Here is a 16666-nt window from a genome sequence, read left to right on the forward strand (position 1 = left end):
ACTAGATAAGGAAAAACCTTATTTCCCTTGGGCCTCATTTTTTTATTTTTTTTAAGATTAAGATGTTTGAATCTGAATACACATCTGAATATCAAGATGTGTATTAAGAAGACATCTAAATCTGAAACACATATGAATATTAAGATCTGAATACTAACTGATTAAGACTGTTTGATTTTTAAAATCTGAATGTATAAAATTTATATTTATTTGAAAATTAATAAACATAAAATTCAAATGAAATACTAATTAATCTAATATTCTATCAATAAAATATATAGTTTTTTTTTAAATATAGTAGTTGCTGGGGGTGATAGCTAACGATAGTGCTTGTGAATGCCGACTAGAGGCGGTGGTTGGTGGTAGGTTTGGTTGATGGTGGTGGTTCAAGGTAGCAGCTAGTGGTGATTAGTCGTGGTGGTGATTAGTCGTGGTGGATGGTGGTGGTGAGTGGTGATAGTTAATAATGGCGGGTGGGGGTGATAGTTGTGATTGAGGAAGTTGGTGGTAGTTGTAGTAGTTTATAATGATGGGTAGTGCCGGTTATGATTGTTGATGGTGGTGGGGTGATTAGTTGTGGTAGTAGAGGTGGATGAGTGTTTATGGTTGAGAAATGATGGTGGTGGGAGTGGTGCGTATTGGCGGATGGTGGTAGTCGATTATGGTGGCGGCTATGATTGAGGATGATGGTGGTGATGGAGGTTGAGTATGGCGGTGGTGGCGGCGGCATGGTGGTAGTTAATAATGGTAGGCGGTGGCGATAATTAATAATGAATATGGAATCTTAATGAAATTAAGTTTTTGTTATGGATCTTAATTATACAGACCTATTCAGACTCATTAAGTGGTTGTGAAGTAAAAAAAACAAACACACTTAATAATTAAGATTCAGACTTTAAAAACAAACGCACTTAATATCTGAGATCTGAATGATTAAGATTCAAACCTCCATTAAGTACAAACAAATGAGGCCTTACATTATTTAACAACTAAAAAAAGAATAAAGTAGTTACAGAATATGAAGGAAAAAAGTCATATTTCGATCCTAAGTTTTTCTTTTAAAATTTTGGCTTTGTTTACGTATCCCAACACTGCCATTAACTAATTGGTTAGATCTAAACATAAAAACTATTGTTGTATATATTGGATTTTAGAAAACCAAAACTAGTTATAAAATTGATTAAACAAAAAAAGTGCTATATTAATATAAATTATTCTAAGTATAATCATTTCGCATTAATAATAGATAGGATTAAAGAATTGTTACACAGAAATTAAAATAAGAAAGATAAGCCGGTATCATATACTATAAGGGAAATTAGCATTATCTATACTATATTAAAAGCACGAAACCCCTCAGTGAATGCCGTTCGTCTATTATACCCTTTAAAACATGGTTTCATACTAGACAAATTAGTCATTTTACTATCACTCCTAATTTTTTTAGGACTTTAAAATCATCTAAGATTTTTCTTATTATGTCTTTCCTTAATCCTTATCGGAAGTATAGATGTAAAAAGTCAGTAATATTTAGCAACATGTAACACATTAATTATCAACCTAGCGTGAGTTATTTTCCATCCAAAGAAAAGCTATACTTCCATTATTAGATATCCTTTGACAAATATAAGAAGTATAAAAAGAAGTCAAGAAAATTAATTTAAAAATTAATTTTACACTCAAAAATATTATTTAATTATATTTTAAATTTTTAAGACTCTAAAATTAGCTAAAAAATTTACTTATTAATTTTTTTCATTTGAACTATATAAAAATCTTAATATATAGAATTAGCTGACGTGTAACATATTTATTAAATCAAAACTAACCTGAATATTTGCCATTCAAAGCAAAACTACACTTCCATTGTGATATTACCATTGTTTCAGTTATCATTTCTCTTTTACTAATTCAAGGGTCGAAGAAAAATAATTTTACCAATTAAAATTTGAATGATTATAATAAAATAATAATAAGCATTAATTTTCAACATTATTTTTTTTTGTAACATTTATTTTATATTACCATTCAATTAGAATTTCCGTATGATAACTAAACCTACATATGCAGCTTTTTTTCTCTTTTTCATATTTTTCAATTTGAGTTCTAATAGAAATAAGATGGAATTCATATTAGGTACTTGAGAAAATATAATTTATTTTTATGGCAATAAAGAACATAATGGGTGTGTTTGGTATAACGGAAAATATTTTCTTGGAAAACAAGTAGTAATCTTATTTATTTTTCGGTGTTTGGTATGCAAATTAAGGAAAATAACTTTTCAAGAGTATTCATAAATAATTTAGATACAATAAATATGAAGCCATAAACTTTCGAACCAATAACCTTCTGAACCCATAAATTTCATAAACTTCTGAACCGCTAATCTTTCGAAACCGCGAACTTTCGAACCCGTAAACTTTATAATTTCTAAACCTGTAAACTTCCAAACACATAAACCTCTGAAGTCATAACTTTGGAATTTGTAAAATTTTGAACCTGTAAACCGAAAGAAGAAAAAAATTAAACTGAAAATATATTTTTAAAAAAATACTTTTTTCCGGGGGTGGGGGGGTAGGGGTAGGGGTAGGGGAACGGGAAAAAAAAGAAATTTGAAATTACAAAAAAAAAATTAAAAAATATTTTTTTCGGGGGCAGAGGTTGGGGGGAGGTAGTGGGTGGGTGGGGGCAAAAAAATGGGAAATCAGAAATTTAAAATTACAAAAAAAAATTATATTTTTTTTGCGGGGACTTGGGGGTGGAGGGGGAGGGGGATAGTAGGGTGGGTGGTGATAAAAAAAAAGCCTTTTTGAAGAGAGGGGATGGGGTGGATAGGGTGTGGGGTGGGTTGGTAAGGTGTGGGGAATAGGGTTGGGAAAATTTGAGAAGGAGTTTTGGAAAATGTTTTCCCTTCTCTTGATAAGGAAAACATTTTCCTTCAATTGGAGGAAAATTAGTTCATAAGGAAAATGTTTCCAGAATATTTGAGCCAACCAAATATGAGAAAATTGGAAAATATTTTCGAAAAACATTTTCCTTCATACCAAACACACCCATTTTCTCATGTTTATTGCATGATATTTAAGTACAGGCCGACATACTGTATATCCGATTTTGGTTGAGCTATGAAACCAATGCAGAACTCATATATTAAAGGTATGATAAGACTTTAGGATATTTTTGTGTGAAATCGTATTTTTCTTTATTAAGTTAACATCTAATATGATTAACATTAATCGTTTTCAAGATTTTGTGGTTGTTAAATTTTATTTTATAACTCAATTACATAGTTTAACAAAATTTGTGTTATTCTTACAATTTTATACTCATTTGATATAAAGTACATAGTCATTTATTGAATGTAGTTTTAAATATCACACAAAAAAGAAGAGAAAAACATTATTCGAGTAGGAAAGGAATATACAATTGTCTAAATTATTTATATTATTATAAAAGTACAAAGTCCCGATACGAAAAAGTAATTTTTCATGTTAAGACAAAATAATTAAAATTTTGAATTAACTAATTAGCAAAAGACGTAAATTTAATTATTTTTCAAAATCATCATGTAAGTAAAATTATTTTTAAAGTTGATAAAAATTTTAAGGTACATAAATTTGTTTTCACAAAAAGAGTATTGGTAATGAAATAAGTAAGAAAATAGAGCAAAATTAGTTACAATATAGCATTAAAGGTCAAAGTGCTAAAAATGCAAACTTAATGCAATAAAATGTAACAACATAAGACAAGAGGTATTTAAATGTTATCATTATTTTTTTTCTCTTCTTATAACCATTCTAATAAATGACATATTTACATTATTTTTTATAAAGTATTAACTCTAATATTATAGTATTTTTTTAAGATTTTATATTATTATTTATTTATCGAGCTAGAGGGCTAAAAAGGGATCAATGTTCATTATATTTAAGAACTTATGTTTTTTTTTTCATTTTATTCAATAGCTTATATTATTTAATATTTTTTATAATTTTTAAAATTATATATTCATTGACATAAGGTACACGGGCAAAGGGCATAAGTGAGAGGAGTTGCCTGAAATTATTTTAAAAAAAATCTAAATGATAAATATCTCCGCGTGCATTGCAATATGACGTATACAATTATAGTACAATGCATTTCAGGAGCTTATATATCACGCCAACGCAAAATCTCCATTGCCTTTTAAGCCGGCGACGAACATAAGGCCGCCGCCTATCATTTAACCTCCCGTCGACGTCTATCATTCAATTCTCGCCGCTTTTTGCTCGTAGGTCAACATTTCCGTATTTCTTATGTATGTTTTGTGTTTTTGTCTTCTCAATTTCATTCATGTAATTTTTTGTGCCTATTTACACGAGCTGAATTCTTTGGTTTTACTCGTGAAATTCCTGTTTTTGATTTTGTGCTTTGAATTTTTGTTATGGATCTAGGTTTTTTGTTGATTTTGTAGCGTCTAGTGACTTATAATTTAATTTCATGACTAATTTAGTTTCGTTTTTGGTCTAGACTGCTGAAAATTGTGATTTTGTGTCGACATAGCTAGTAATTGAGGTATTAGTTGCTAATCAACACTGGATTCTAGGGTTTTATATTTAAGCGATACCTATTTGGGTTCAATTCCCATTCATCTCATTGTTTGATATGCCTTCTTGCTCCAGCTGATTTCTAGGGTTTTATACTTTGAAGATGATTTTTCTTTATGGATCTAGGGTCTCTGTTGATTTTGTTTACCTTGAATTTCATTTCATGATGAATTTAGTTTAATTTTTGGTCTAGATTACTGAAAAGTGAGATTTTGCATCGAATTTTAGCAAGTTATTGTTGTATTGGTTGCTAATCGATGCTGAATTCTAGGGTTTAATATTTAAGCAATACCTTATTGTGCTTGAAGCTTGTACTTTTGTGTATGGATCAATGTTTTAAAAGGCATTTTGGGGCTTATCGTGGGGCGTAATTCCCAATCTTTTGGGGCTTCGCTTAGGTGTAAGTCCCAAATTTCTGGGCGCCCAGGGAACTTATCCAAATTGGAGCCAAAATTGCTTATTAAATTCATTTTTAATACTGAAATACTCAAAAGTTTAACTCATCGTAAATTCTCAAACTAAAAAAAAAGTCAAAATTCAAAGGCTTTTTCTAAATTTTTACCCTACTTTCCTAATCTTTTCTCTTTGTCGTTTATTTAGTAGCAAATCCTCTTTGGCAATGTCGGCGAAGTGCGAACTATAAAGCAAGAGCTTTGTCCTTCCATGCTTGCTCTCCTTCCATGCTTGCAACTTCTTTATGCTTCATTTTTTCAAGTTTTTCTTTTTACTCTCTTTATTTCAAGTTAGTTTTTGGTTTTAGAATTTGTTGTGGTATTCAAGTTTAGATACTATCCTCGAGTCTCTATTCCAAAGAATATTCTATTCATGTTATAATGAGTATTTATGATTTTTTTTTTTAGTTTTAGGTTTTCAAACAATAACCTTATTCTATTGTCATTTTTATATTTTGAATTATTAGGAAGTAGAATATTATTTTTACAACTCAAATATGTTCCATCAGTCTTTTTATAGATGTAATCTAAGTTGCTCGGACTCTTTACTTTCGCTGCCGCACCCATGTTGACACAATGTGGGTATGGGTGTGTGGGATCCATACTAGAGTTGGTCAACCAATTTTGGGTATTTTGACCAAAATCGACCGAAAAATGCGGGACAGATATAATGATTTCTTAAATAAAAACAAAAGCTAGGATAAAATTGAAGAAAATGGAATATCTTGTATATAGAAATTTATATGTTGATCAATATTTTCTCCTTCTCAGAGACCGTGTTGGTTTTTACATAATGTCTCATAATTAAGACATATCCTTATAACTCTATTTTTAGATATTTGAATTACTTTTAGCCGAATCCTTGCACCCGTATTTGTACCTTGATCCGTACTCCCGAATCTTAAAATTTAGATCAAGAAGGACCCAACCTCTGGATCCGCAACGCTATTGAACACACGCACCCGAGTCCGGGCAACTTAGGATGTAATGCATCTTTACGAAGTACATTTTGTTTTGGTAATAGTTGTGCACATGTTAGCATGTTTATATAAATATAAATATTTTCCAACTTATTTTATGATTTTCTTGAACTTTCTACAATTTTAATCTGATTTTTTTGCTTTTTGTCACTTATATATTTATTTTGTTAATTTATAAAACATTCAAAATTAAAGATCCATAAGGCTTACGCCCTGCGCCTCAGGGCTTACGCCTTGCTTCGTGTTAGCGTCTCAGGGCTTACTCCTTGCTTCATGTTAACGCTCGCCTCATGCCCATGACTTTTAAAACACTGGTATGGATCTAGCCGTCTAGGTTTATTTCTTTCTTTTTCTGATTTGAGCTGGTTTTACAGCTTTGGTTTGCTGAAATTTTGATTTACCTGGAGAATTTAGTCGCTTTCTTGGGTTTAGAAAACTGGGAAATGAAAATTGTGTATTGAATAGTTTAATTTCCATGGAAAATCTTGTTGCTGTTGGTCTTGTAAACTGGAAGGTTATGTTATTGTATTGATTGTTTAGTTTCAATGGTGAATCAAGTGAGCTGTAAATTTAAGATTTTATGTCGACTAATTTAATTTCTATGGCGTATTTATTTGCCTTTTGGTCTACTAAACTGGAACAATAAGATTTTGTATTGTCTAGTTTAATCTCCACGGACAATTGCTCTTTTGGTCTAGAAAGCTGGGAATTCAGGATTTTGTGTTGACTTTAGTGAGCTATTGAGGCAGAATTTGCAACAGCAATTTAATTTCCATGGCAAATATAGTTTTTTTTTTCGGGTCTACGAAGCTGGAAATTTAAGATTTTCCATTGACTAATTTAACTTCCATGTTGAATTTAGCCGCTTTTATGGTCCAGAAACTCGAAAATTAAGATTTTGTGTCGACTTTAGTCTTTAGCAAGTTATTGAGGTATAATTTTTTGATAAGGCGGTGAGGATGTCGACACCGGCGAGGAAGAGACTGATGAGGGATTTTAAGCGGTTACAGCAGGATCCCCCGGCCGGCATCAGTGGAGCTCCATATGACAACAATATAATGCTATGGAATGCAGTCATTTTCGGGTATGACAATGAAATTGACTGACAGTCGTGACTCATAGCTGTTTTTACTTTGGAATATCTGTTTCTTCTCACAGCAGTTTCATTATGCTTATACATTTTTTCTCTCTTTTGTTTTATTCTTGAAATGCAGCCCTGATGATACTCCTTGGGATGGAGGTGAGGCAGTTGTTATCCTATGTATTCTTTCCCCTGTAAAATATGAATGGTAGTATAGTCATGGAGAGAGAGATTGTGTGTGTGTGTGTGTATATATATGCATCATTTTCTGTTTTAGTTTTGGCAATTCTGCATTCTTATTGAACAATAAGGAGATGAGCATCTTTGTTGATCTGATCAACTGCTGATTTGGTCTTGCATACTTGCATTTCAAGGACTCTTTTAATGCTCTATGAATGGTAGCATATTCATGGAGTCTCTCTCTCTCTCTATGTGTGTGTGTGTGTGTATATATATATATGGTTAATTTTTGCTTTCTCTTAAATGCCCTTGCTAGCACAACAACAGCACATTACTATGAGTGGCTTTTTTGTCTTTTTATCCGAAATTTAATCCCAAACATTCCCCTCTTTTCTTATCTTCTCTCCCTCGTCAATGGTGATTCAAATAATCCCTCTCTTCTGCCAAATTGAGTTACTTTGAACTGATTTTTAAATAGAAATGAAAGTTAAACTGAGACAAGTTAAAAGGACTGAAATAATGAGCTGTCAGTTTGGTTTAATTTGTGGAGAGGACTGAAACAATAAAGAGAACATGGAGAGAGAGAGGGATCTGAGGAATAAGTGGTCCTGTTGATTTGGGTATTCTGAAAGTGGGATTAATTGACCAAATCCCCATTCAAATTTTATAGAAACAGGATGGAGATTTCACTGAAATGTTCCAACAACCCAGTAGAGCGGAGTCTTTACGTCCTGGCTATCTCTCATAGGAAACAAGCGCTTCGTCGGAAATCATGGTTGGACGTAGAACCAACTTCATTTTCCGGTCACATCAAACATTACCAATCCTCTTCCTTGTAAAATTATTTGTAGTATGTTAAGAAATGGTCAAATGGTGCCGCTAATTGCTCTATGAACACCTAAACAAGGAATGAAATTGAGTTCTTTGTTTTCTCCATTATTCAACTTTAGCCTTAGTAGATGAAAAGAAACTTCAGTCTTATAGTCTTTCTTTCTTCTGTGAGACTCTTTTTGTTCCTCTTTCTTCCGTGAGACTTTGATAAGAGAGAATGAGGGGAAAAAATAATAGAAAATGAAAAAGACGAAAATGTCCCTATTTTAAATGTGTTGGAAGAAAGTAGTAAGGGCATTTATGAGAATTAAAAAATGGGGATGTAGTAGGTTAGCAAAACTCATGTATATATATAGTCCTATGAGAGGGCATCATTTTCTGTTTTAGTTTTGTCAATGCATTCTTCAAGTACAATAAAGAGATGAGCATCTTTGTTGATCTGATCAACTGCTGATTTAGTGTTGTATACTTGCATTTCAAGGGCTCTTTGAATGCACTATGCTTTGGTTTTAATTCTGGATGCTCCATCTTCAAAGTGAAGAAGGTTTTCTGGGCTTCTAGTGTCTAGTGGTGCATTACCCCTGTTTTTAGTTCTCCTTGATCTTTCTCAGCATTATCTTTTGCTCTGTTTTTCATCTGCTATTCCCCTCCTCTGAGAAAAAGGAGGGGCACATGTCACATGTGTTTTATTTACTTTATAATATGTTATTTATTCCACTTGAATCTAATTATCCTGGCGACATTTTTCCTTCACAGGTACATTTAAGCTGACACTTCAATTCTCAGAGGACTATCCAAACAAACCACCAACTGTGCGATTTATTTCCAGAATGTTCCACCCAAATAGTAAGTAGCTCCAGTGAATTTATTTGTGACCCCCCCTCCCTCCCCCCCAACCCCCACCCTTTCTTTTGTTTTTTTGGGCATAACTGTACTCCTTAGAAAGGGTAATATTGCTCATTGTTCAACTTGACCAAGGGTATTCTTTTTGCCTGTGTCTATAAGTTACCCTTACTCTTGAGCCAGATAGAAGGAAAAGGAAGCCCGTTCAGCGACACCTCCATGGTTTTTTATAACCATGGTGTCCGGGCCAGCCTTTGCATTTATTGACTATTCCACCAGGTACCTACTACGTCTCACCAGTATACGTACCTAGCAACTCAACCTACCAAGGATTAGACAAAGGGAACAAATTACATAGTATTTTTTGTCTCTGCTGGGATTTGGGATTTGAACCTTGATCTCCAAGGGTTGTACCAACTTCATCGACCAATAGGTTACACTTAGGTGCAAACGAAAACGAGAGTACTCTGCTACACCAAATGTTTTGGCATAAAAAATTACTTAATATGCCTTTTTTCAGATCCAAACTGGCCAAAGCAAGCTGAGCACCATATAATCAATTAATGTTTAGACAGGGTTGTTTTTTCTAAGGTGTAGTAAAATAATCTCGGTATAGAATCCAGCATAACTTATACAACATTTGGTTGCCTAAAAATTGGTTGTACTGATGTTCTCGCTACATAACTAATAACATGTTTGGTTTCCTATAAATCTCTGCATAACTACTGCACCGTTTGGGCTTTTCAGGGAAAACCGGAAAAGTGACTTATTTTCAGGGTAAAATCTCAAATAAGAATGTGTATTGGCAATACTTGGATAAGGATATTTAAGGACAACAATGTGCTTAAAGTAGGCGATCTCTACATAACAGTTCATGTATTACTATTCAGTGTTTAACTGCCAAGTTGCTCCGACACAACAATTTAGGTGCCGCACCCATGTAGACATGATACTAGTATGGTGTGTATGGATCCGTACCGGATCTGGTCAAACAATTTTGGGTACTTTGACTGCTAAGTTGCCCAGACACAACAATTTAGGTGCCGCACCCATGTAGACACGACACTAATATATGGTGGGTATGGATCCGTACTGGATCCGGTCAAACAATTTTGTGTACTTTGACCACGACGGACGGAAAAATTTGAGATGAGATACAATTTGATTCCCGAAATTAGAACCAAAACTAGGGTAAATTTGAAGGAAATAACATATTTTAGTCCGTGACCAAAAACCCCATAGTTTCTTGGTTGCTTGAGAGAGTTGGACAATTTATGGGCAGATCATGTGTATCCTCTGTTTTCCATTTGTTTCTTGTAGAAAAGCTTATCCAATATCTCCTATTTTCTTCTAAATGGTTTAAGCTTGTTGCTGCTTACAAGCATTTTGTATTACCCCTTATATTTGAACCTTTTTTCCGATGCACATAGTAGTTTTGGACAATATTCGGCTTTTGCTGATTTCTTAATATCTGTCTTATTGTTGTTCAGTTTACGCTGATGGAAGTATTTGCTTGGACATCCTGCAAAATCAATGGAGTCCCATATATGATGTAGCTGCTATACTGACTTCAATCCAGGTACTTTGAGGTTTTTTAAATGCAACATTGTTCCTCCCTTTTTAGATAATCTTAAAATCAATTAGATTAATATGACCTTCATATTTAAATATATTTTCTGGGCTCAGGGGTGGGGTTGGAGAGATATGTATTCCAAGCACACTAACAGACGGAAGTCAAATGATTAAACCCTGGTTACAGTTGGCATTTATATTAACATGTTAAGGACTGCTTTGATTTAATATCTAGTTCAACTCTATAGCTGTGAACTATTCTCCTACTACATTTTTTGGCGCCATCTCTATTTATCAGTAAGAGCATGATTCTTCACCGGTCAAGTATTTTCCATCTATTGCTCCAGTAAAGCACAGTTCTGTATGAGTTCCCCTTATGTTCTCATTGCTCTCTTTGAAATGAGGTGTGAGGGATAGCATACAATGAAGAGAAATAAATATCTAATATTTGGGATAAGTTGGGAAAGCAGGCCTACTTCCTTGGTTTAAAATAGCTGATGAAGTATACTAATAGATGCCAATATACTATGTTTGATGTGATAATTAAAGAAATGATAAAAAAAATGGAGGAAAAACAATAATAAAGGTATTGTAGCTTTCCCTGAAGATGAGTATTGTAGCTTTCCCTGAAGATGAGGTTTATGTCCAAAATGTACTTCTGAAGCTTATACTCAAATTTATGATTCTCCCTTAAGGTCATTACTAGGTTCTTCTGCACGTTTATGAACATCTGTGTAATTTTCATCATCCAGTCCTCCATGGAAGTCTTTCTTCATCTTGTTTAAGTTCTCTATTTGTTTCAAGCAAATTTCTTCACAATATAAGTAATCACCCAAGAAACTATTATATGAGGATTTTTGTAATTTTCATCATCCAGCACTCCATGGAAGTCTTTCTTCATCTTGTTTAAGTTCTATTTGTTTCAAGCAAAAAATTTCACAATTTAAGTTCTCACCTAAGAAACTCTTAAAGGTGCCCCTTTTTCTACCTGCGAAATATGAAAGTATGTGCCCATTTTTCTTGCTTGCTAAATATAAAAATAGGTGGCCGTCTTTCTTACTTGCTTAGAAAAAAATAATGCACTTGCTGCTTTTGTAAAAGAGAGAGAACCCTACAAGCTAGTAGCATCTTTGCTATTGATTAGACCCCTTACATGTGATTTTTCCTAGTGCAGTCTTTGCTCTGTGATCCAAATCCCAACTCGCCAGCTAATTCAGAAGCAGCACGCATGTTCAGTGAGAACAAGCGTGAATACAACAGGAAGGTGCGCGAGATTGTTGAACAGAGCTGGACAGCAGACTGACTTCTCCCGCACTCTCTTCTGTTACAGCAGATTATCCTGTCTCATACTGAAATTGTTCTCGTCTTGTCACTACATTAATAACTAATGTAGTTGGACATTTTCCTTTTTATATGTTCTTAGGGCCTCTCGAGTGTGTTAAATCATGTTATGTTGCTCAACTGTTAAATCATGTTATGTTGCTCAACTACGAATGGTCTATGTACATATGATTTCTTGTATTATCCAACTGCAGTGAAATTGTATGAAGGTTGTTTCCATGGTGGTTTAAAGAATATTGATTCCTGTAAATCAATTTAACTCCATTGAGACGCAACATGGCACTACTGCTTATGCATCAGTTGTACGCTCAAGTAAGATAAGGTAGCAGTCATGTAACTTAAAACTGATGAAACCTCTAATGTTTCTTTTAGTCTTAATGGAAAATTGTTTGCCAGTCTCAGATGTATCCGCGTTCCACATCTTCTTTGCTACTAGTTTATATTTCAGGGCATGAAGTCTATAAATATATAGTGGAAAGTGCAGGATCACTAATGTAGATACAAACCGATATTGGCTTTTATCGTGCAACTTAGTAGAGTGGTGTGGATATCTGACTGGGTTTACTTTTGTGAACAAATGTGATCCAAGTTGCCTCTATAACGTGCTGTTGACTTTGAATTTGAAGTGCTCCGTTGTCAGTTAATCAGTTTGAGTAGTTTGCCTTCTAATACTGGGTCATTTTTTAGCCTAAGAATTTAAAAAAGATGAATAACCATTTTTTACTGAGGTAATCTCTGAAAATTGGAAAGGAGAACCTTGGGATGGAAACAGTTAATTGCTACTTTTTCAACTTGATAGAATGATAAACCATCCTAGAGGTCTGGCTACATGATTTGAAGTTTACTTTTTGCTTTCTTTTTTTTGGTTTCCTTATTTACATGATGATGTTTAGTGACATCAAGTCATTAACGCCGACATAGCGCTCTTGGTGCTGTTATATCAAACAAGGTTTTGGAACACTAGTTTGGATTTTTACCCAATACTTTATCAAATTGAGCAAAGTAAACAGTGAACTGCATAGTTGGATCCAGGCGTGTAACTGGATAATGCTCCTTTGACTTGTTATCATGTTTCTGTTGGCCTGTGGGTGTAAACTTGGTTGTCGATTCCCATGTGGTAAAAAGTCTTATCCATAATATCAGCTTTGTCTTCTAAACAACTGAGTTGGCGAAGGATAATCCTACTGTATAGTCTATCTCATGGATCACGCACAGAGGGTGATGAAAAATAAGGTGGAAGCCGCGGCGTCTTCGAAATTTAGACATTGTGGGTTATGAATTGATGAGTGGGTTTTGAGCTGGCAGAGTTAATTCTAAAATGAATATCTAACTCTATTTATGGAGCATTTGATTTGGCGTGTGCATCGATTGGGTTCAACTCCAAAATACTGAGTTATGTTTGACCCACGAACTGGTGGTTGGACCCGCCAATTGATGGGTGCGTTGATTTTTTCTTGGCTCTAGATACGCTTGTTCGTCATGCTTGCCAATTATCCAAAGATGTCGGTGGATTCATTGGCATATACTGCTTGTAGGCTTTGCGGGTCTCTCCTTTTGTACACTTGAGGGAGATAAATAAAACACCAATGCAACTGCAACTGTTGTGTTCGTTTAACGTGGTGGATCTAAAATCTCGATGCAATAGATGTTGGGATATACTGTTAACCATGCGGTTTGGACATAGTATTATATTTTATTCTTTATGGAACAATTATTTATTTAATTTATTCAATTTAATAAAGTACTATTTTAAATAGATCATTTGTTACATGTGTGTCCTTTTAGTTATGTAGTAGATAATTTAGTGTATGGAGTCTTAGCTCATGCACAGAAGATTAAATTGTTGGTTCTCATAATTAATAAACTATGTTCACAATCAAAGATATTGTTGGACAAAATATCTTGATGATTGTAGCACAAGATTGTTGTATAATTTGTCTTGATTATGGGAGTAATTTTACTCCAACTTCTTGTGCTAGTATACTCAGTGTATATTGAACGGACCAAGTAGAGAAAAGATGTTTTTGTACTGAATATATAAAACATTTTCTCTAATTCATTAAATGAGCTTATACTCCTAATCTTGATATAATTATTATGATCAATGTAATTTGTTTATTGTTTTGATTTATCAAAAGGTACGACTCTATTTAGAGTTAGTACATGCCTAATAGATTGGACAATAACGAGTAATATTTGTGAATAATAATTAGTTGATAGAATCCGTGACTCGGTTTTGGGTTTGATGATACCCCTTTATGTAAGCTTATAAGTTTTCATGTGCAAACCCGGCCGGTGGAATTTGTATCCATCACATGAAATAGTTTAAGCGGAATTATAAAGGATTTAATTAGTTAATTGAATTAAATTTTCAGTAATTTAATTTAATTAACTGGTATTTGAAATCTTAACATGGGGAGTTAAAATAAGTGTTAATGAATTTTCGAAATTCATATTGAGGAGTCCAATTGCAGTTTTTTAGTGGAATAAATTGCAATTAATTATAGTAAGAATTAATTCATGCTAATTTCGAATTAATACTATAATTAGTAGCCTCTTATTATTTCTGTGGTTTCTGCTATACCTAGTAAAAACCTGGACAGACTTGGGTAAAAAGTAGCTTGGGAGAAAAGTTTTCCTTTTGAGTTAGAGTAGGATTCTACAAGTAGAATCCTACACGTTTTTTGAGCCCTATTGTGGCTTAATTTCGGGTCTATTAAAGGAAGACTAGTTTCACCTAATTACTTACCAGTTAGTTGTATTGTTCTTGCCCACCCAATAGCAAAATCGTCCAAGGTTTTACTAGACAAATAGCAGAAGACTGCAGCCCTGGATTCTTGCTGTTTGGAAGGTTTGTGCAACTACTTCAAGAGGTCAGTGCTTCTAATCTCGTTATTATTATGTTATCTAGTTTACATGTATTTGATGCGTGGATTGTATGCTTGCTTCCACTGCGCATGTTCTAACAATTGGTATTAGACGCCGTCTTACATCTAACTAGATAATGTAATACAACATGCATAGAGTAATATTAAAACGTGTTATTTATTGATACATGTTTGAGATGATTATTCTATGTTAAAAACGTGATTGTATTTATTAGTATCTTAATTCTGTAATTCTGAAATTATGAATTAATAAACACATGTATAAACAGTGGTGTTATACTTAAATAACAATCTGTTCAAGTTACGTTTTTTGTTACTGAATAGCAATTTTTTTTTAAAAAAACGTGACTGAGTTTTTTGAATGCTATTAATGCTGTAATTATGGGTTAATATACATATGCATAAATAGTGAATTAATACCATTAATCTATTTTAGTTGCGTTCTGTCTATAATCACAGTGTTATATTAATAAAAACTTGACTGTTTTGTATGATATTAGTTCTGTAATTTTGGATTAATATACAGAATTACGAACAGTACCGTTTTTGACTAGTGGAAACATATCGTTTTTTACTATTCTGTTTAAACACGTTTTTATTAAATAAAAAAAATTATTTTGAGTTCTGAAATCATGTATTAACAAAACATCAGTATATTATGTGATTTGAACAAGTCAAAATAATTAAAAACCCTTAAAACGCTAAAAACAAAATTCTAGTCACGCGTAGAATTCTGAAATTCTGTCGAACTCCGATTGACCTCAAATTTGGTAGGTTCTCAAATTTGGCCCAACTTAAAGAACTCATGAGCTTTGCTGCTGATGTACGTCGTTTTTTGGGCATTCGGGGTCATTTAGATGGAGTTTTGGCCTTTTTTCTATTTTCTGGATTTTTTTAATAATAAAAAATTATTAATAGAAATATGTGATGGTAGGGTTCAATTACCATTGTTTCCAATCATGTTTTACAATAATATAATGAATTTATATGTTGACATAGGTCTTCTTCCACATCGGATGAATTCATTATAGATAATTACTGTAGTTTTGCCTCTAGTTATTTCATTACTTGTATTAACTCTCCAACTGAGTTACATGTTAATTGAATGAAACTAGAGTTTATAAAAGTGATATTTACTTATCTTAAATTAACAGTTTACTCTCCATCTGAGTTGGTCCTGTTTAAATTTATGGGGTTAATATCTGACATCACTCATATATTTTGCATGAATAGTTAAGTTTCCCTAACGAATCTAACTGTTCAATGAGCATGATTATATGTGTAATGTGTTGTTTTGAATCTAATCATTCTAAATACATATCTAATGATCTATTTAATTTGAATATCTCTCAGATTAACCATGTCTTCATTCAACCCACTTACCTCAATTTTGAACCAAAACAAGTTAGAAGGACCGAATTATGTTGACTGGAAAAGGAACCTTGATATTGTCCTAACTGCTGAAGGTTACAAATTTGTAATCACTGAGGAGTGACCAGAAAAATCTGAAAATGCTACTAATGATCAGGTTAAAGCCTATGACAAATGGGTTAAGGCTGATGAGATGGCGCGATGTTACATTCTTGCCTCTATGGCGAATGTTTTGCAACATCAGCATCAATCTATGGGGTCTGCTTATGATATGCTCGAAAGTCTCAAAGAGATGTTCGGTGAGCAAAATCGTGCAGCTAAGCAGACAGCCATGAAAGCCCTTTTGAACACCAAGATGGCTGAAGGATCATCGGTCAGAGACCATGTTCTGAAGATGATGAGTCTTCTGAATGAACTGGAGGTCCTTGGAGCTGTGATTGATAAGGAGTCTCAAGTTGAGATGGTCCTCCAGACTCTGCCTGACAGTTTTCAACAGTTTCGCTTGAACTATAATATGAACAAAATGGATCTGTCACTAGCG

At 33.4% G+C, this 16666-nt stretch overlaps 1 protein-coding gene across 3 annotated transcripts; it reads left to right on the forward strand.

Moving 5' to 3' along the window:
• Positions 1–4116: 4116 nt before the first annotated feature.
• On the forward strand, positions 4117–12141 carry LOC107808181 (ubiquitin-conjugating enzyme E2 2-like). Of its 3 annotated transcripts, none has more exons than XM_075243850.1 (6): positions 4117–4270; positions 6969–7102; positions 7233–7258; positions 8867–8956; positions 10444–10532; positions 11700–12141. In XM_075243850.1, exons 2-6 carry the CDS (start codon positions 6978–6980, stop codon positions 11826–11828), a joined length of 459 nt encoding a protein of 152 aa, XP_075099951.1. In that variant the 5' UTR covers positions 4117–4270; positions 6969–6977; the 3' UTR covers positions 11829–12141. The 3 variants fall into 3 exon arrangements, with proteins under 3 accessions (XP_075099951.1, XP_075099950.1, XP_075099952.1); XM_075243849.1 differs by having other exon boundaries at positions 4119–4297; XM_075243851.1 differs by having other exon boundaries at positions 4135–4274.
• Positions 12142–16666: the final 4525 nt, after the last annotated feature.

This window comes from Nicotiana tabacum, chromosome 22 (genome assembly GCF_000715075.1).
Source record: "Nicotiana tabacum cultivar K326 chromosome 22, ASM71507v2, whole genome shotgun sequence".
In the NCBI taxonomy this organism is placed as follows: domain Eukaryota; kingdom Viridiplantae; phylum Streptophyta; class Magnoliopsida; order Solanales; family Solanaceae; genus Nicotiana; species Nicotiana tabacum.

Coding starts and splice junctions, on each gene's coding strand:
- LOC107808181 (XM_075243850.1), top strand. CDS start 6,978: ATGTCGACACCGGCGAGGAAGAGACTGATGAGGGATTTTAAGCGGTTA. Junction 7,103..7,232: donor TGGAATGCAGTCATTTTCGG/GTATGACAATGA, acceptor CTTGAAATGCAG/CCCTGATGATACTCCTTGGG. Junction 7,259..8,866: donor TGATACTCCTTGGGATGGAG/GTGAGGCAGTTG, acceptor TTTCCTTCACAG/GTACATTTAAGCTGACACTT.